The sequence below is a fragment of the Eutrigla gurnardus genome, assembly GCF_963514095.1.
Source record: "Eutrigla gurnardus genome assembly, chromosome: 5".
Classification (NCBI taxonomy): domain Eukaryota; kingdom Metazoa; phylum Chordata; class Actinopteri; order Perciformes; family Triglidae; genus Eutrigla; species Eutrigla gurnardus.
In genome coordinates, this window is record NC_139919.1 from 24,452,586 (window position 1) to 24,473,437 (window position 20,852).

At 42.3% G+C, this 20,852-nt stretch overlaps 1 protein-coding gene across 1 annotated transcript; it reads left to right on the plus strand.

Moving 5' to 3' along the window:
- The first annotated feature begins 8 nt into the window (after window positions 1-8).
- On the plus strand, window positions 9-20,272 carry abcb7 (ATP-binding cassette, sub-family B (MDR/TAP), member 7). The gene is made up of 16 exons (XM_084009186.1): window positions 9-192; window positions 1,296-1,379; window positions 1,462-1,539; window positions 3,455-3,574; window positions 5,503-5,635; window positions 9,130-9,398; window positions 10,080-10,168; window positions 10,366-10,453; window positions 13,023-13,197; window positions 13,697-13,854; window positions 15,386-15,549; window positions 15,693-15,822; window positions 16,252-16,423; window positions 17,387-17,490; window positions 18,112-18,219; window positions 19,603-20,272. Exons 1-16 carry the CDS (start codon window positions 40-42, stop codon window positions 19,819-19,821), a joined length of 2,244 nt encoding a protein of 747 aa, XP_083865312.1. The 5' UTR covers window positions 9-39; the 3' UTR covers window positions 19,822-20,272.
- The last annotated feature ends 580 nt before the right edge of the window (window positions 20,273-20,852 follow it).

Below are 20,852 nucleotides of genomic sequence, written 5' to 3' on the forward strand. Positions count from 1 at the left end.
GCGTGTCGCGACTTAAACCGCCGTTCCTCCTTCGACAACATGGCGCCGTTGTTGCTGCTGCCGCTGAAGTGCGGCTTTCACTTCCAAAAACGGAAAATAGCGCTTCTCCTTCGACAGACGAGCTCGTATCACACGTGGAATAAATATCGCGCTGAAAATACGACGGACCGTAAACGCCAAAGTACACATCCGGTGAGTGAGGAGGCGGGGGGCGACCGGAGAGGACACGGCGTTTCTGGTTTTGACAGACACCACGCAAGGGCAGAGATGGGAAAAAGTGTTTCCTAACAAACTTTCAGGGAAGTTACGACTGTGACTCCTGGATGATTTGGCCTCGTCTGTTTGCGAGAGTGCTTGCTGTCATTCCAGCGGCTAGCTTAGCGACGAACGGCGGCTAACTAACCGGCTAACGTAACTGACATTAACTATTGCGTTATCTGTGTTAACTTTGGCGTTATTGAAGGGTTGACATTGCAGTTGGGTCTTCACTTTGTCCCTTAGCTTTGACCATCATGCTTTGTGAACATCTCACAGCACAAACCGTCCCTATTAACCACGTTAACGGCGTAGCCGGTCAGTGGTCCCAGTCACGTGTCATTGTCTGATAAGAGACAGTAAATGTTAGATAAGACTGTTTGTGCTAACAAACGTCACTAGTTAAACAGCCTGTTATTGATTGCTTGACAGCTTTAATCAACAATGAGTCAGTGAAAAGTTACATCATAACAAATCCATATTAGGCATTTATGATTTTAGCTCAGTTTACAATCGTATTACACGTTTGTTATTAATGAAATGTATGACATTGGTTTAAGTAAATTATTATGTAAAATTACTATCTCATGGCAAATAATGCTATGTTATGATGACCCCCAACAATATGGTGTAAATTAAACTATATTTGAACATGTCATAACATCAGAAACTTTCTGAAATAGTGTTTTGCTTCAGTTGATGAAAATGAATATTAGTGACATAAATATTCATTGTGAAGAACCGCTAACAACTCTCTTAGATCTTAAATCTGTTCAGAATATCCCAAATATCTAGAATATATTTACCTTGTGAAGTCTTTAAATCCTCACTCTAATCTCTGAGCATGTCAGTGAAAATGATATGTTTCATCCTTGTTTGTTTGGATTGTAATTAGTTTATTTGATCCCCTTTTGTCTTCCATTTGTTCTATTTGTTTTATTGTGTTTCACAGTGTCTGAATATTCAAACATCCATAAAAACCAATCAGCAGAAATTAGAAAGCTCAGTCAAATAAGACCTATTTGTTTCTCATGTTTCAGCTGAACTCCCCTCCACACCTGCGAACAGCAGCATGGAGTACAAACGGGAGCGAAAACAGTCGTCGGATTTTGGAGGCGGTAAAAGTAAGTGTGTTTGAGTAATAATCGTGAATCGTGTCTGTTATGAAAGTCAAAAGGAGAATAACAATGCGTGATGTTTCCACAGCATTTGCAGATTACAGACAAAAGAACATGTTGGCATGGAAATGCAGGAGGAAAGCTAAATGCAGATCCAAAAAATGTGGTGAGTACAGTACCTTTTTTTTTCTTTTCTCAAGTGCTTTCACACTCTTATCGGACCCTGTTGCGACCTAGAACTGAACTGAGACTGCTTGAATAGGTCTCTGTCTGCTTTTTCTATTAACTGAAACGTTGATGGATTTCAAGAATACTGACAAATATCTTCCACATTTGATCAAAGCCAAGCGTGGGTGTGTTTGCTCATGTGTCTGCTTAGTAATTCTCTATCTTTCAGCCATGCGGGGTCACTTTTTGTGTGAATTGAATCATATTAGATTTCCAAGACCAGTCTATTTATATAATATATAAATACACTGGTCTTGGTAATGTAATGAGGCATTTTAATAAAAAACAAAAACACATTTTCACCCTTTTATTCTCTTTCAAATTCTTTCAAATTTGGAATCAGTTTAATTGTCCTGTCATTTAAGCACTTCAGTGAGAGTCTCTGATGATCATGTATGGGACATTTCAAAAGACAATATATCAAAACATTATTATTAATAATAATAATAATAATAACAACAATAATAATAATAATAATAGTAATAATGGCGACGATGATACTTATAATAATCATTTGCTTTGTTTTATTGTCTACAGTATATTTAGTATTTAAATGGTTGAATGTTGTGTCCTATTTTGCTCTTTGCCATTGAAGTAAAATGAGATTTTCACAAAAAATGACGATGAAGTTAGCCTAATAGGGTTTTATTATACATTAAGTGGTTTCCTGCACATATGGTACAGGGACGTCAGAAGTGCATTCAACTGCTAATGTCAATCCTGTCTTTGCAGTTTCACATTCTACTTCATTGCATTTGATTAAAGGCAGGCATTGGGCACCATTTCACTGTAATTTGCTTGGAGGCTGTGCCATACAGCAGGGCTGTAACATGGTGCCACCATATTGAGTGGATTAGAGGAATTACTGCATATTCTTTGGCCTGCGGAGAGTCCCAGTGGCAGGTGTGCGGCGGAGCGTGTGTAAACAGCCATGTTGGCACCAGTGAGCTCTCAAACTCAGTTGGGATGACAGCCCAGGTGTCCGTTGGGACTTGTAGTGTCAGATTGGACCCCCAGAACCTCCTGGAGACTCTGCTGTTGTTGATGCTCCTTGATGTCCCAAGAGACACCCCTTGACATTTGATGTTCCATGTGTCTGCCCAGAGAGCCATCTTGAGGTTGTTATGATTGTCGCACTAAATTTGATAAGCAAGGTGCTGCCAGTATTGGCAAACATAAGGTAGGCTGAAGGTTCACATTATAGTATAGTATAGTAAATATTATTCGACTCATTTTACCTGTATTTTTCATCTATTCTTAACCAGTGAGCTGTGGCCCACGAGTTAGCATCAGAGCGTCACCTGGTGGAATTTTTAGATTAAAGTTAGATTAAATAAAAAATGACATTTCTGATAATTAACAAATATTTTTCTGTCTAAATGTGCTCAATAAATTGACATAAATTATGAAACTAGAAGGAGAAATCAAAATAGTAATTTCAGTGACCAGTTTAAATCACCACACCAACCAAAACACATTGTCAGCAAATGTATTCTGCCACTATCAGATAGCAAACGTTCCCTCGGATGCTGCGACACAAAATGGATTATTATTTTATTTTATTTATTTTTTAAGAAAAAGTGACTTGGCTGACAACCTTCCACCAATTAAAGCTCCAAAGCGGTTGGTGAGGCAATATGACAGTGAACACATTACATTTTAATTCTTCATTTATTTTTTGTCGTTACAGCCGACAGTAGCCCAACCCATATTTGCATTCCACGTTTGTTTTTAATTATTATTACTTGAGGAGTTGGTCCAGTCCCTCCTTTTTTTTTTTTACGATCAAAAGAAGGCTTTAAAAGGAATGGCGATCTAAGAAGAGGCGTTTGCTCTTTCCTTCTCCTGCACAGCTGAATGAGGTGAATTCAACCCAGATCCTGTCTGCAATGTTGTCGTACGTGTGGCCAAAGGACAGACCGGACCTTCGGGCCCGTGTTGCCATCTCTCTGGGCTTGCTTGCTGGAGCCAAGGTAAGTTTACAGACACTGTCATGGGATTAAAAATGCCTTTCTATTTTGCTCTTATACAGTTTAAGACTACATTATGTTAGATTTCATGCTTTGTCTTTTAATGACATTGAGATTAGAGGGGCACATCTGAGGTATCCACTAGTCACACCAGGACATCAATAAGCGTCTTATTCTTCCAGCGTCTGCATTAAAATCTACCTCCGTTTCAACACATTGTGTCTTATTTCTAAGCATGACATTTGAAAGACTCACCTTCCCAAAGGACAATTGGAATATTTCTCATGTCAATAAATGTCAACTGCTAATTTATTCAGGTAGGTCTGGATTTGTAATCATTGCACATAAAAGGCCTAAATATTCTATTGCTTCAGAAGCATCAGAAAAGAATCGCCAGTGTTTTCAGCTAAAGAGAAACCTGCACGGTTGAACATTTCATTAGTCTGTGGTCATTGCTGGCACGACTCTCCTTTGACCACCAGTTAAGAGACATGAGCGTTCACTACAGGTTATAACACTGTGTCAAGAACCTGTGTAATACTAACGTCGACTTTTAAGATCATTTTTACATAAATAATTGCCAGTGTCAGTCGGTGTGTGTTGTATTTCCTCTTTCTTTGTTGACGGTCTCTAATTTACACCCCGGAAAAACAATCACAAATCCACAGCTCCTAAATAAGCATGTGCTGCTGCTGCTCAGCATGTCTGAGTGTGCTGGGGAGGAGAGAATGCACGCATGCAATCCAATCTCCTCCTCCTATTTTCCTTCTTGGCTGGAGTTAGCCTCCAGTTCGCCAGTTTGTCTGTTTGAACCTAAACCACCTGCAGCGTGGAGACAATTTTTAAATCAACTGGATAATTACGTGGTTACAGTGCATCACACCTCTGCACTCCACAATATCAGTGACATTTTCATTTCAAATAACTGATTATGTAGGAGCTCTGGTTTTCTTTGGCCTCACATGAACCCCTTTCGGTGACTGTGTCATACTATAAGCGTTGGCTAATTCTTGATGGCCTCTTCTTCACGACTTGACACAATATGTCCATTATGAGATGACATTGTCAGGGACGGATTGACATGATCCTGATTTTAGTCTCCGGTTGGCCATTAATGGATTAAAAGAGCACATCCAACCTTATCATGTATTAATAGACATTGTTTTGGCCCCGTGGTGATAGGCCCAGACTATTATTCATTGTCTTGGTCACAAAGATAGTGGTTTTCCTTCAGATGACTTCTATTATCTGAGTATAATACCCAAGTGTATAAAGTGAGCACCCAGGGGATGGAGTGTTTGTAGTGTAAATGGTGCATTGTAAGTTGTCCTTTTACATTAACAGGGTTGAGGGTTTATTTCTGTACTGTGTTTTTTAGATAATTGCTGTTACTTTTATTTTATCAAAATTATATCATGCAGAATTGGAGTAAAGGAACAATAGGAGAAGTAAAAAAAACCCTCCCCTTTCTTAGAGGTTGAGAGGTTCAAATTAAATGGGTTTTTCGACTGAAAATAATCTGCTCTGTTCTCTGGCTGTCCTAATGTGCAGCAGACCGCCTTGCCTGAGTCACACAGCTGTCCTTGTGCTTTTAATTAGCCCTAATAACCATTTCAATTCCATTAACAAGAAGCATCAGCTACCTCAACAGCACAACCAGTCAAGGAGAATACACACTCGCACAGCAAACCATAGATAACATACATTCATATATATCCGTGGATGCACCTGAGTGGGTAATATTGGATTTAAGGCCCAACAGTAGAGGGAATCCATCTTCCTAAGCACTAATGGTACACGCATGCATGAGAGATACTACAGATGACTAGAAAAATGTCAAAGGACTACATTGAGCATATGTCTGTCTAATAGTCTATTTGAACCATTTTTTTTCTCTCCTCCTCCCTGAATGTTTTCTCTGCCGTTCCCAGATGACCAATGTGACAGTGCCCTTCATGTTTAAGTATGCAGTGGACGAGCTTAACCAGATGTCGGGACACATGCTGCACCTGAATGACGCGCCAAGCACAGTGGCTACCATGGCAACGGCCATGCTGATTGGCTGTGAGTCCCAGACTTGTATTGCACTGGCAGGTGCCACGCTCATCAGAGGGGGGACTGTGGGACTGCCTATTATCCACAGGCTGACCTTTCCCAACACATTCGTATCAATGGCGTCCCACAGCCCCCCGCCTCTCCCTCACATTATTTACATTATGTGCATCGTTCTGCGCCTGGGTTCACTTCTGTCAATCCACGCAGCCCTCTCATGAGCCTTGCAGGGCTTGAAGACCTCCGGCACGGTGCCGGAAATCCGGCGTAGCAATATTTTGGTGAAGTGTTTTTTTTTTTTTTTTTTAACTGTAACCAGTCGTTTAAAGTGATAGTTCCAACTACCAATGGTACTCAAGGTAACCAAGGAGTTCTAGCCAATCAGAGCAGAGTAGGGCGGGCCTTAAGTTTCCAGGCACCTCGGACCGGGACAACGTAGCCAGAGCGATTGATAACATCAGCCCAAAGGCAGCCCTGCACACTTTTCATTCAGACAAACTAATGCGACTGCCACAGTTGTTAGATTTCATCAAAGGCTCCAGTGCCACCACTCACGGTTGCCCCCCCCCCCCCCCCCCCCCCCCCCCCCCCCAGCCGGCGAGTTCGACAGTGCGTGCGCGTATAGCCCCGTTCACATACGTCGCTACTCGCCCGTCACTCGCTTTCTCGCTGAATTCTACTCGCTGGCAAAAAAAACTCACTGCCGCCGGCGGCGACTTCAAGCGACAACTCTCTGTGGAACTCTCTGTTGACGGCAACTGTCGATCATCTCTATTCTACATTGTGATTGGTACTCGCTTCACTCGCATCGCAGAAAGTTAAAATTATTTTATCTCCGATCGACCACATCACATCGCCTGTCCTGGTCCACATTCCGCTAGAACACATTCACATTCATTGACAGTTGTCTCTCAGAGATGGGCGAGTGGCGACGTATGTGAACGAGGCTTCAGTCAAGACCAAAACACCAAGGAAGGCTGAGGAATAGTCACCCACTTTTATTATTATTATTATTATTATTATTATTATTATTATTATTATTATTATTATTATCATTATTAATAATAATAATAATAAACGAATTGTGTTTTAGTCATTTTTGTTCTCATCTTTTCTTGAATGCTTAAACTCCTCAACCCCATTTAGTATGTCAACATTTGTATCAGTACCAGCAGTTTGTAAGAAATTGGTCAGTAATTGATATGTCATATTTTGTTTCTCAGAATTCACCAAATTGATGCATTAAAATGAAATTATTCAAAATTTTCTCCCGGGTGGGCATGCCCCCGGACCCCCCTAGAGGATGACAATCCCCCCACCATAGTCTCCAAAGATCCTGTGGGAAACACTACAAACCCATTTGTAATTGGGACAAAATACTTAAAGTTAGAGACAATTAAGGACCATGAGTCCTAACAAGAACACTTGCACACACTTTAATGTGTATTTTGTACACGTTCAAGACCCATTTTTATGCATTTTCTGAGTCGGTCAACTTTATTTTAGGCACAAACTATATATCTGGGCTGGTAAACCCAAACCTGCCGCAGTGGCTGGTGGCCAAAGAATATATACACATATACCTGCTTCACAGGTGGAAATCTCAACTACCCCAATGTTCAACTCAAAGTTACTCCCTTGGTGATGCTAATTTCTGAGGTATTATACGTTAGCATTAAGCTAGCGGACTTTATGCTTAGTGATACTGGCTGTGTGTGTTTTGAATGTTGTTTCAAACTATAATGTGGGTTTACTCTCAAAGTGCACCAGATTAATTCATTTAGATTGCAAATGTTCAGAATTTTCTTCTCCCCAATGCATAAAAAAAATTTCAGGCACAGGATTTTTTCCTGCTTCAAGCCCTGGCCTTGATGAAGTATGATACCGGTGTGCTCCCAAGGCAAAGCATACATTTCTGCTACAAGCAGTGGGGCAGAAATAGTCAATTTCGTTAGAGAATGGTTGGATATTTGTTTGCGTCATGCGCAGGCCAAGGATCTTTCATTCACTTCATCCCTGGAGAGCACTCCTTTTCTTTCCTCTTTCTTTGTCCAAGTGGCCCCTGTGAATACAAGAGGGGTCACATGGGTAACATGTAGCTTAAATGTGTAGTTCATTTCGGCTCGGAGTATATATATTTTTTGCCCCTGAGCTGCTGATGAAAAGCTCAAATAAATTAATAAATCTTGTGAACCTGAAACTCGATGCAGTTCAATCTGGCCTTGAGTGAGATCAGCTTGGATGCAATGTACACTTGGCCCAGTAGCCACTTATTTTAATGAGCCCACTTAGGTCTTGCACACTAATGCTGCCTGTCGAATAATTGGAGTACACGAACAGGACTCCAGACAGGAAGAATTAAGATGATGAGGAAGAATGAAGGAGGAGCTCTTAAAGAAAATAATTGTATTTTTTTGTTCCCTCTTTGCAACACTCGAAGCACAGCACTCGGAGCCTGCGGTGACGGCTGTAATTTGGCTAAAAAGGTTGCACAGTGCTCATCCTACCTTGTCAGATGTGGACGCGTTCAATAGATGAGCATTCCTATTTAACGCCACATTACAGCCCCATGAAAACTCGGTTTTCAGACGGAGTGATTATTACCCTGACTTTGGTCTCAGCAGAAAAATTGTGTATTCACAGAAGTTGGTGAGATCGCCACAGGAAGGCCATGTTCCATTCAAACACAGACTATTAATTTGTGAGAGTCCTGCTAGCCATCTGCTTGTATAACAGTTTATGAGAGATTTAAGGGGTGAAATAATAGACATCCTTGACATTAGATTGGTTATGTTATTGAAATTATTGAACTTCTTTGCCTTTTGTGTTGCATCAATTTCCTTTAAAAAAAAACATGCAACAATAAAATAAATGCTGGCATCCACCCTCATCATCATACAGATCAACCTGAGAGAAGTCTAGAGTCAGCAGTGGTGAAATTAAGCCTGTTAATTGGATCAACTCATCTTTCTGTGAGACTCATGTTAAAACCCCTCCCCCTCTTCTAGTGTTCTGCTCACACATGTAGCCTGCTCCCCGCCACACACACTGAATACACTTGTGTACAGTCCCCCCCCCCCCCCCCCTCCTCAGTCTGCAATGTGCTGGCCTGCCATGGTAGTGAGGCTCCAGACAGCATCCTGCTCTGTAATTACAGAGGCTGTGGGAGACTGCTGCTGTAACCCTGCAGTACTTTGCAGACCAGAGATGATGTGGAAAAACCTGCCTGTCCCACCATCTCACACAAGCCTTCACCTTAGAGCGGCTGACAAGACTCTGCCCTCTCCAGCCTCGACTGTATCAATGCTGTGTTACTTATCTGACAAGGCAGGAGAAGTAGGGGGTGGCATTCCTTATTTGCTGCCTCATATCACTTTAGAGCTACATAACAGTCCTGTTTAGTTTAGTTTTATGTTCTCACTTGATAGCTCCCAGCCCCGCTCTTTGAACCTTCCAGCATTTCACAGCAGGTGTGTTAAACTCTCCCGTCTCCTCCGCTATCCCAGATGGCGTGTCACGGGCTTGCGCAGCCCTCTTCAACGAGCTGAGGAACACTGTGTTCGGCAAGGTGGCCCAGAGCTCCATCCGACGCATCGCCAAAAACGTCTTCCTCCACTTGCACAATCTGGATCTTGGTTTCCATCTCAGCCGACAGACGGGTGCGCTGTCCAAGGCCATCGACCGCGGCACGCGGGGCATCTCGTTTGTCCTCAGTGCGCTGGTCTTCAATCTAGGCCCCACAGTCTTCGAGATGGGCCTCGTCAGTGCCATTTTGGTGAGTCTCGTGGTGACACTGATGCACACAGACACTAATAACGGTAATCATAAGCTTCAGCGTTAGAGTAGGATGCTACCAGAAACACTGCTTACATTTTCTGGCTTTTATTTGCTTGTTGCTGTTACATTTTCAGGCTTTACTGTTAGCACAGGTCTTTCCATCACCTCCACACTCTTCACGGCAGATTGTATGGAACTTAATTTCGGGGATATTGTCTCATTTACATACTAAATGGAATATGAATCCCCATGAACTTTTGGTTGCAGCACAGAACCCATTAGTGTCAATGACGAATCCCAAAGCTTTGTAGCAGCTTAATGTCCTCCTGCAGAGTATTCCCTAAATAGATGCTCCCCTCCTTGGCCACCGTTATAGTAGTGGCTTGTCTTTAGCTATTATTTCATTCTGGACCATAATGTCAGCTTGCCTGTAATGAGGACAGACTCCATTGCCCAAATAGCTAAAGCATTAGCATGATTAGTTCTCGTAGAGTCCCCTACATTTGTAACACTCAATTTCATAGTGGAATGGTCAAAAACGGTATGTTCTCAATACGCCTTGTAACGCCCAACATTGGAGTCCAGTGGTGTGATGTTTTTATCACTTTTTATCACAAAGTTATTCAGTCACAGCATGTAAAGGAGGCATTTTCTTGTCTGTGCTTTTTCTCTTCTGCAGTATCACCAGTGCGGTGGACAGTTTGCAGCAGTGTCCTTGGGCACTTTATCAGCATACTCCCTCTTCACCGTTCTCGTCACTCAGTGGAGGTAACAATGAGGATGTTTGTACTTGTCAAGTATTTGACTCGGTTAACTCTGAGTTCAATTGGATGTTATGCAACCTATATATTTGTATCGCTTGAAAAAGATTCAGTAACACAGTTGGGTGGCTTTCTGTAACAGCTGTCACTTGTAGGCTGTTCTCAAGAAAGTGCTTATGTCATTGTGCATATGTCTGCATACAGGACTCGGTTCCGGATAGAAATGAACAAAGCAGACAATGAAGCCGGCAACGCAGCTATCGACTCCCTCCTTAACTATGAGACTGTTAAGGTGAGATACACGCACACGCACACGCACACACACACACACACACACACACACACACACACACACACACACACCTACCTAATAGAGTGCACAGGCATGCACATACCTACCATACCTCCACCCTTTTATCTCCTCCTTTCTAGTCCTTTTTCTCCTCACTTAACCAGTGACATTGACAGGAACAAATATTTACTCATCTGTGATAATAGTGTTTCACTGGAATCATCGCCACTGTCAGGATTTTCTTTTTAAACAAAGAAAAGCGCTGTATTGCTCCATCTCCATCTCCTTGTCTTCCTATCTCGGACTCTCACCACTTTCATACAAACTCCTTACAGTAAGTACAGGACAACAGTGAGGTTGACCTTCTTGAGTCAGAGGAGTGGAATTTATGGCTGAAAGGATTGGAAGTCGCTTACAATCTCGCCTATACGTTTCCTTTAAGGTTATCTTATTCTCTGTAGTTATGGAGAAGTGTCACACCAACGGAGGCCCACAGGAATAGGTTTGTGTGGTTGTGGAACCTGTTGTTAGAAGTATTGCACTTCCATTTTGTCTGGATTTTTAACTGTTTTACCTGTTTGATCTAAGATGAACCTGAAAGCTATCAAAATGATTGCAAATGCACTGCAGTTTTGAAATTGCAGGAGGCAGAATATCTGGTAATGGCGTTGTGATCTACAAATGATAAGAAAATATATTTTTTTTGTAGACATTCTCACAAAAATCACACCATACTCAATTAATACCCTCCTTTTCACCCTTTTCTGTAAATGTCAGTCTAGTTGCTATAAGCCTGTCACAGTAATTGCTTTTGTTGGATGATCTATTGTTCCAGAAATAAATGATATTATTGCCATTTTAAGACTATTTTATGCTACTGATATAATGATAATATAATAGTGTCATGTGCGTTTTCATTCATTCTATAAGATTATTAAGACTTTGGATTTGGGATGTGAAAATACAATTGAAATATTCTAAATAACTAAAACACAAATAAGATTGTTTTTTAAAATCAACCAAAACAATAAATAAAATGGACGTTGTTAACAAAAAAGCACAATTTCTGTGTTATCTTACAATTGATTGCAAAAAAGATTGAGGTCATGTCCATGCATCGCACAATAAGTCTGTAATTATCGTGACAATGAATTACAAACAATGAGACCTTAATCACTGGGAATTCACTACTATCTGTCTAGTTTAGCCAATGTTCTAGTTTAGGAGCCATGGCTGTATTTTGGAAAGAAATGACTGAGAACCAGGATAGTGTGCACTCACAGAAACCTGTATGATGCGAAGTGATTGGGGTGTAAATATGACTTTTTCCAGTGGTTCCATGGTTATCCCGAATCTTCTTCGTTTGCTGTTTTAAGCCTCTTTCTAGGTAACCTCATTGTACATAGGACACATACAAACGTAATCACCATCCAGTTTCGGATGCTTTGTTAGGCCGTTCTACATATATTTTTTTCCCCATGTTATTTTCTTTGCCGTATTATTTTGTGTCCTGTTTTCCTTAACGTTTTGTTCTGTGTTATTTTGTGTCATCTGTGCCAATTCGGCCGGATTTAGCATCACTCTGAGCTGTGAGTGTGCATATGTAATTAGATCTCCGCCCACTCAGAAATCCGTTCCACTTTCACAAAGGGCTGGATGAGAACCTGAACGCGGTGCCTTGCACTGCTTCTGTTTGTCCTCCATGTGCTACTTTCTTCCTTCTCTCTCTCCGATTCCCTGCATTTCCCTATATGCAAATCAATGGCAAGTCTGTAGCAGCACAGCACCACTGCTGTTAGCCAGAGAAGCAAATCGCCCACTTAACCAGAGCAGAGGAACAATAGTGCAAACTAAACAAACAGCAATATTAGGTAATTGGCAGCAGAGTTGAGGGGGGTCGTTGTTATGATCATGGCGTAGTTTTTATGTGCGGAATTTTAGAGATGTGCTTGTGGCTGATTCATGAGGCTGTTTTTCCTCTAAATAATAGCTGTATTTCTTAATCAAAATTAGCGCTGCTTGTGTGGTGTATCACTTAAGAGCTATCTGTGCTCCGTTGGTAGGTGTCTGTGTAAGTGACAGTGTCAACAATGAATGCCCTGAAGTGATTCTTGTTGAACCGTCAAGTGATGTTTAGGCTTTCCTTACAATTAGAATCGCCTATTATATTATATACCATTATTTTGCCATAATCACCATCCCCTGCTAAAGTCGCTTTTCTCAGCAGGCTCTGGATTTTTTTCCCTTCCGCCCTCCACATCCTTTAAGATCAGTGGGTTGGAGATGATGATACAGAGACATGAAAAAGTGCTTTAGTGGTCAACTGAGACCCAGACTACACCCAGAGTAGTCGCACAGAACAAATGCCGCCTTGAGGAAGACTGCGTTTAAGTGTTTATCTGCCTATAACGGCTCTCCATGCTTCCTTAAACTTTAACCCTAACCATATTTTTTTTCTCTCCCACCTTCTCTCTCTCTCAACTTTCTTTTGTGAAATCTTTGTGCCGTCTCCGTGCCCTGTGCTCCCTCCTCTCCTCCCTCTCTGCATGTTTCTCCTCTCCGTCCGCAGTACTTCAACAATGAGAAGTATGAAGCTGAAAGGTATGATGGATACCTGAAGGTCTATGAGTCATCCTCTTTAAAAACCACGTCCACGCTTGCCATGCTCAACTTTGGCCAGAGTGCCATCTTCAGTCTCGGCCTCACTGCCATCATGGTGTTGGCCAGCAAGGGCATTACGGCAGGTGAGTGAGTGTGAGTGAGTGATGGGGAAAAATCCTCTTAAGATCTATATCCATGAAAAAAATATTGCATCCTTAAGCTGCAAAATATACCATCTTACCTGAGCTCATCTCTCCATGCTCATGATCTCTGTCCATAGAATGACATGTAGGTTTGGGAATATGAAACAAATTTAAAATCCACCTCAAAACAAAATCAAATGAACAGAAAATGACACTTAAAACTCTGACTGAATGGGACAATAGAATGTAAATGATAACAAATCACAGCAAGCATGGAAAAGTGGCATGGATAGGGAATATAACAGCCTTGATGCAGAAAATGAAATCACAGCAGGTGGAGATGAATTCACACTGTAACATGCTTTGTCTGCCTTCACAACTTTGAAAGAATAAATGGTTAGTGTTGTTTCTTTAAACCTTGTATCCAAACATACATACATGATCCAACGGATCTAAATGATGTGCATGTCTGTACGTTCTTCCGTTGTCTGTTGTGTAGGTACGATGACTGTGGGAGACCTGGTGATGGTGAACGGCCTGCTCTTCCAGCTCTCCCTCCCCCTCAACTTCCTCGGCACCGTGTACAGAGAGACCAGGCAGGCCCTGATAGACATGAACACCCTTTTCACCCTGCTCAGCGTCGACACCAAGATCAAGGTAACGTGTCGGCCTGACATGCATTCCTCCGCATTGTAGCAGTAAATTACAATCCCCCCCCCCACACACTTCCTTTTCCAATAACAAGAGAGATCAGTAGACTTGAATACAGGTGAAACTGAATACGGATGTCAATATTAAATCTGAAAAGCTAAATTAATTACTTCTTCTCCAACAGCAGCACTTAATGGTGGTAAAACGATGTTAACACAGGGCTGAGTTATTCTTGTCTGCATGACATGGCTAGCCTATCCGCATGTGCTGTAAAAAATGATAGGTTGCAGTCAAACGTGGTAATTACACGCTTGATGTGACTCCGGTGCGTCCTCTTATGTTACCACTTGTAGAGTGTGATGATATATTTATAAGGTGATTTATTCAAATTGCTTGTTTTATAAGGCCAACGGTCCAAAACCCATACTTTTCAGTATACCATCATATATACGACAAAGAAAAACATGAAATCGTTACGTTTATGAAGCTGAAGCCAAGAATGATTATCTAAATTGGTGCAGATAATTTCAGTTCCAGTGCCAAGAAACATGTACTGGCCTTTATATGGGGTTACTATTTGTGAATTCACATTAAAAACAGACATACAACGATATATTCAAATCTAGATCCTGTTCTTAAACCTTAAAACCGGCTCAAACAGTCCCCTGTTCCTCTAATGTCATAGCTCTCAATATTGTTGACATTTCATTGCATTTGTCTTTTTTTTTCTTCTTTTTTTTAACACAAAACGACCGCCCATGTTGCGTCAGAAGAGCACATTTAAGTGCAAATGTGCACCTGCTGCCTAACAATATGAATGCCATTCCCGTCTCCAGCCTGTAATTATAGTAGGAGAAATGAATCTGTCCAGTTATTTTTCACTCATCAGTAATACTCCTCTCCATTGTGATTCCCTGTGGAATGGCACTGCCCAGCAGGCCATTACTGTCTGAATGCCTTTTTTTTTTTTTTTTTAACATGTTGGCCTATTATGTAGAGGTAAAATAATTTAAAACACCCCCTTACTTGAAACTGCTCCACCAAAATACAAATATTTAGGCTTTTTTCCACATTGGGGGTGTGTGAAATGATCATTTGTTTATACTAATGGACTATGAGTTATTTGTAATAACGGGCTGAGGTGGATTGTGGGTGATTATGTTGTTATTAGATAGCACAGGAATGGAGCAGAACAGGCGTTTACTCTCAGGGCAAGGACGGCGCTTTATTCACTGCTGACCTTGAGTGCATCTCGGCACTATGGCTCAGCTCAGTATGTACTGGAAGTTTTTCACGCCTATTGATCCTTCAGTAGGCATGAAGGGCAGTGTATAAAAATTCAGTTGAAAATCAACCTCTGAAATTTCCTGTGAATATCTCTGCTTTACGCCGGCCATGTTGGCTCTGTGCTCCACCGTTATACTCCTTTTACAAGGTGTTGGAGTAACGTTGCATCATGCTGGGCCCTCGTTTGCCAGTGGCTGTTCTCCCCTCTCTCCGTTTTCTTCTGTCTCAACCCTCTGATGGTTTTCTCTAGGAGAGGGATCTCGCCCCGGTGTTAGCCATCACACCACAGGAGGCCACCATCCGCTTCGAGGACGTCTACTTTGAATACCTAGAGGGCCAACATGTCTTAAACGGGGTGTCCTTCGAAGTGCCTGCTGGGAAGAAGGTGGCTATAGTTGGTGGCAGTGGGTCAGGGTGAGTACACCGACTGTCAAACCCCGGTATTCGTCATTGCTTTTGTATGTGCAGAAAGTCTTATGATCAGATATCTTCACAACTGTGGGGGTGCAGCTCACAGACAGAATGATGCTGATGATTTGTTCCACGTCTGGTTGCAGGAAGAGCACCATTATGCGTCTTCTGTTCCGTTTCTATGAGCCCCAGCGGGGGAACATCTACATAGCGGGGCAGAATATCCGAGACGTCAGCCTCGACAGCCTGAGGAGGTCTTTGGGGGTCGTACCTCAGGTTTGAAACACACCCACACAATCAAATAAACAAAAAGCCTTTTTATCAATAGGATGCTGATTTATTTTTTGAACCGTCTTTCCCACAAATGAAATGTTTGTTTAGATATGATTATATTTTCAATAGAAAATGTAATGTGTTTGAGTTATTATTGATAATCATACACAACAAGGGGGCAGCATAGAACAAAGTAACAGTGCTGTAGTAGTTTACAACATTAGAAATAAGCTGAATTCTGTTAGGTTGGTTTTCACTGCAGTGAGCTCAGAGGCTGATCTGAACAGATGGTACATGAACAGTATTTTTGTCATTTGCGTTCATTCTTTCTCCCTCCTACCCGTGTCTTTGTATCTGCGGTCCTCTGCTGCAATAAAAAATATTCTCTGAAGCCTCTTTTCCATTTTTTTTGTTTTTTTGTTTTGTTTTCAGGATGCCGTTCTGTTCCACAACACCATCTTCTACAACCTGCAGTACGGCAACATCAACGCCACCCCGGAGGAGGTGTATCAAGTGGCACGTCTAGCAGGCATCCATGATGCTATCCTCAGGATGCCCCATGGCTATGAGACCCAGGTTGGGGAGCGGGGCCTGAAGCTGTCAGGTTTGCACCAGCATTATGACTACTGTTTAAATATGCTCTCCTCTTCAGAAGCAAGTACGAGGGCTGTGTGTTTTGTGCGTCTCCCTGCATGGTATACTAAGTGAAACATTTCAAATCTCATCACGTTTATTTGTCAGCTTTACAATCACACAGTTAAATGTGTGGTGAAGTTCCAGGGCAGCTAACAAATAGAAAAAAAATGTTCATTATGAACTGTTGTCCTGTTAAAAGGTGGTAATAATACATATAATTGAATTAATACAATTTACTTTAATTTATGAGCTTCATTATGAGACTTAATCTGTTACTGCACCTGTGTAACTTTGTTATCCTCCTCCTGTGTGGTGTGTGAACCCGTTTAATGGCACGTTGCCTTATTTCATCTGCAGTGATGGCGTGCGACTGGCTGCTAGCATAACTCTGCAGCTCATTGAGGCCATGTTAAGGCACACCGTGTCTTACACGCATAATGTGTGAGCACTTTCACTCAACATTCAAGATGCAATTACCGGCAGCACAGATTTCTTTATGTGAAGTGACTGGAGTGAGTGCGAGAACGGACAAAATAAAGACATGACTAACTTCTCATTAATTTCACTGTACGTGACAGCTGCCAGTGCGTTTGCTCAGGGAGGAGGGGGGGGCAGTCTGGGTTGCGCGGCTCCTAACTTCCTTCATTGCTGTTCTCCACTGCCAGCAATATTTATATCCGCTGAATGCTGCTTGGGTTTCAAGAGGCCACGCGCAGCTCATATGTAATAAAAGCAGAGTCAAACACAGTGGGAGATTTCTTTGAATCCTGCTTATTTTTCTTCACAATTAAATGGGAGTCTATTTTGCCAGCCCTCCGTTTGAGGGTTGGTGAGAAGTGCCGGAGAGACAGACCTGCTGCATCTTCACATATTTCAAGCCTTTTTGTTTTTAGCCCACGTTTATTTTTGACATCTGCTGTTCGGTTTTCAGGAGGGGAGAAGCAACGCGTTGCCATCGCTCGCGCGATACTCAAGAATCCACCTGTCCTCCTGTACGACGAAGCAACATCCTCCCTCGACTCCATCACAGAGGAGGTGGGCCCTTACAGTGTATGAACGCATGCACGATGACAGACCAAGGCATGCGTACTTAACGTGCCCTCAAATGCCCGTTGTCTGCTGCACGTATGGGTTGATGCCTCGGTGTGCCTGCGTACACATTTAGCAGAACAAACATCCACTCAGTCACCTGCCTGCACAATAATTCAGCTCAGTCCTGCATCACATACCTGCTGTGACATACACACACACACACACACCACCCACAAGTTCTCCCCTGCCACCGTTTTCTCCCACTTAATCTCCAGCTCAGCTTAAACCCCACAGTCTTTGTAAATGTTACATTTAATGAGAAAGTTCAGCATGCCCTCTCTGAACTTTAGGAAGAGGAGTGGTGCAGGAGATGCTCGTTGTTTATAGAGATTTTCCAGTTGCAATGGTGTTTTTTAAAATGATCATTATTCAAACAAAGAATGCACAAGAAGGCGGATGTTTGTGAGCAACATTCTGTTGACTTAGCCTCAAATCAACACTTCATATATAGCTCGTCATTTCTTCTCTATCGTTTTTTGCAAACCTGGGAACTATTTCCATTTGGAATAGGTGATACTTCAGCAGTCTCTGAGTTATTAAGCTATTGTGTTTGTGTGCTTCTAGAACATTTTGACTTCAATGAGGGAGATGGTGAAGGACAGGACATCGGTGTTCATCGCCCACAGGCTCTCCACTATTGTAGACGCAGACGAGATTATAGTGCTCAGTGAGGTAAGAACTCATCCACTTATTTTTTTGCTTGATCCTACACCTTCCATGATTATCATATCCAGTTGTAATGTCAGGTGCATAAAACGCAAATACCATGATGGTTCAGAGTTTCCGAGTAAAAACATGCACTGTGTTAATTGCCAGTCCAATTAGCATTGAAGAGAAATACGATGACCTGCAAGCTGCATGACCTTCAGCGCACTGTTATCTGCCAGCAACCAGAATTTAGCAAGCAGCCTCTCATTTATTTTGAGCTACCTTTCTACAATGTAAGTGATGAAAACATGCTTTTTTTTTTAAAAGCTTTTCCCATTAACTTCAACAACAGCAGCAACAGGACACTGATGGTAAAAGTGAATGTATTATTTTTTCCATAAGGGCTCATTAAAACAGTCAGACTCGACTGGCTGTTTTGGTCAGATGGCGTGTCTTGTTTGTCTCGGTGACTAATAATGTATGGGCCAGCTTCCCAGACACTGTTGAGGCTTCATCCAGGACTAAACGAGGCTTTTACTGGAAGAATGGTTCATCTATACAGTTTTTGGTCTGGTATGTTTAAGTCAGGTTGAAGGTACCACGGAGACATACGGTATGTTTTAGAAATGTGGAAACAGTGAGTGTTTTTGGTTCATTGCCACTATATTGTGCATCAGAGAGAAAAATGCCACATTAAGTAACAGATTGAGCTTCAGACACTTTCAAGCACGAAATGACACAGAGAGAAGTCGGTTATTATCTGGAAAAGTAAGAGATAATATTAAATGTAACGGACGTGAACTGACATTTTCCACCGGTGCTGGAGTCAGATAGGCTAAAAATGAGAAGAGGTCTCTTTGAACTGTGGCGAGTGAGCATGTGTCGTTCCATGTTTCCAGAGTCAGATGGCAGGGATCAGAGGGTCGTGGCGAGGAGGCATGTTTGCGTGTGATGTCGCCATGCCGTTTCCTGGTGGTGTCACCGGCAGAGGACTGCCTGGGGTGCTCATTAAAATAACGAGCGAAAGCAGTCACATGCTCATCTTGGGTGCACTAAAGACGATGCCAACACCCCTGCATGCTCTTGGGAAGTGGGGGAAGGGGGTGCCTTCATTTGTGTTTGACTGTGTGGGAGGGGTGTGTTTGTTTGCGCGTGTGTCTGTGAGTCTTGGTCTGTTTGGTTGTTTTTTTTTTTTTTTGTGAGAGGAATTGCAACAGTTGTTGGGGAGGCGGCAGGGATTCTAGGGGGGAGAGCTGACTCTCCACAGAGAATGTGGTCAGTGTTATGTGGTCATGATGAGATGCTAACTATAGGACTCTGTGCTTGTGATTTCTTCATTTTAACTTCATTTTTGCTACAAGATTAGGATGAATTTGTTTCTTTCCCCCCCTTTTTCCCCTCTGTCAGGGTAAAGTGGCAGAGCGAGGCGACCACCACACCCTCCTCAAACTTCCGGGCAGCTTGTACGCAGACCTGTGGAACACCCAGAACAGTAAAATCCTCAACAGCAAGAACAGCTCATCCGAGCCGCCGGCTCAGCGGCTGTCTCAGAAGGAGGAGGAGAGGAAGAAATTGCAGGAGGAGGTCCTTAACAGCGTTAAGGGCTGTGGGAACTGCTCCTGTTGAGAGAAGCCGCCGCCTCCATGTCTCAACGTCCCCTCACAGATGCAGTATCTGGGAAGGAGCTGGTTGGGGGGGTACATCCCCGCTACCCACTCAACACAATCCCCCACCCATGTGACCATCCCTCCTCCTCCACATATGAATAAAGGCCACTGCTCGCCAAAGTGAAGGAGGAGGAGCAGAACAGGGAGCAAGAGTGGTTAGCACTGGCTGTTGTCCAGAGATAGAGCTTCTATGCCAGTTGTCTCAGATGAAGCCAAGCATAAGAGACCTTGAATATCACATACGTGTGTGTAAGACATCTGTTAGTCAACATGGTTGCCCCCCCCCCCCCCCCCCCCTCCTGATTTTTGACGCAAGGTTTATTGACATCTTCGGTTTCACTGGAAACAGATGGGAGTAAATGTAATGACTTACATATGCCTTGAATTTGACACATAAAAAATTTGTTTAATTTTTCTAAATTATTTTCACAATACATTTAACCTGTAGTTTGCTTTTATATATTAATGTCACATACTACAATTTATTCTGACTGGGTTTCAAAGATTGTTTTGCAGTGTTGGTTGGTTCTTTTAGCAGATGCTGCAGCCATAACACACATTTCCCATGACTTTTTTTTTTTAATGCATGTTCAAAAAGAAATCTTAAGTTGGCAGATAATCAAGTCTTCTCAATTCAACTCACAACTCAATACGGATGTGTGATGTTGATGCAGAAATAATGTCCCAGTGAATTAGCAGTATGTCATAGTCACATTCATATAAATGTAACACTGTGAGAATGGCAAGGAGTAACTCCAAATCTAAACCATTCATGATCATAAATCATGAATGGTTTTCACCACATTAAGAAGCAACTACTTGATTCTCCTCTGGGAGCATTTCCCTGTCATATCATTGAACCTTGGTTGACGGGTCTGTTATTCAGTTTTACGAGGGGCTAAGACAGCTTTTTCGGATTGTATGATCAGAGTATAGCGACTTCCTCCTGTAGGTTAAATATCAATTTTAATATTCTAAGCTTGACAGTTT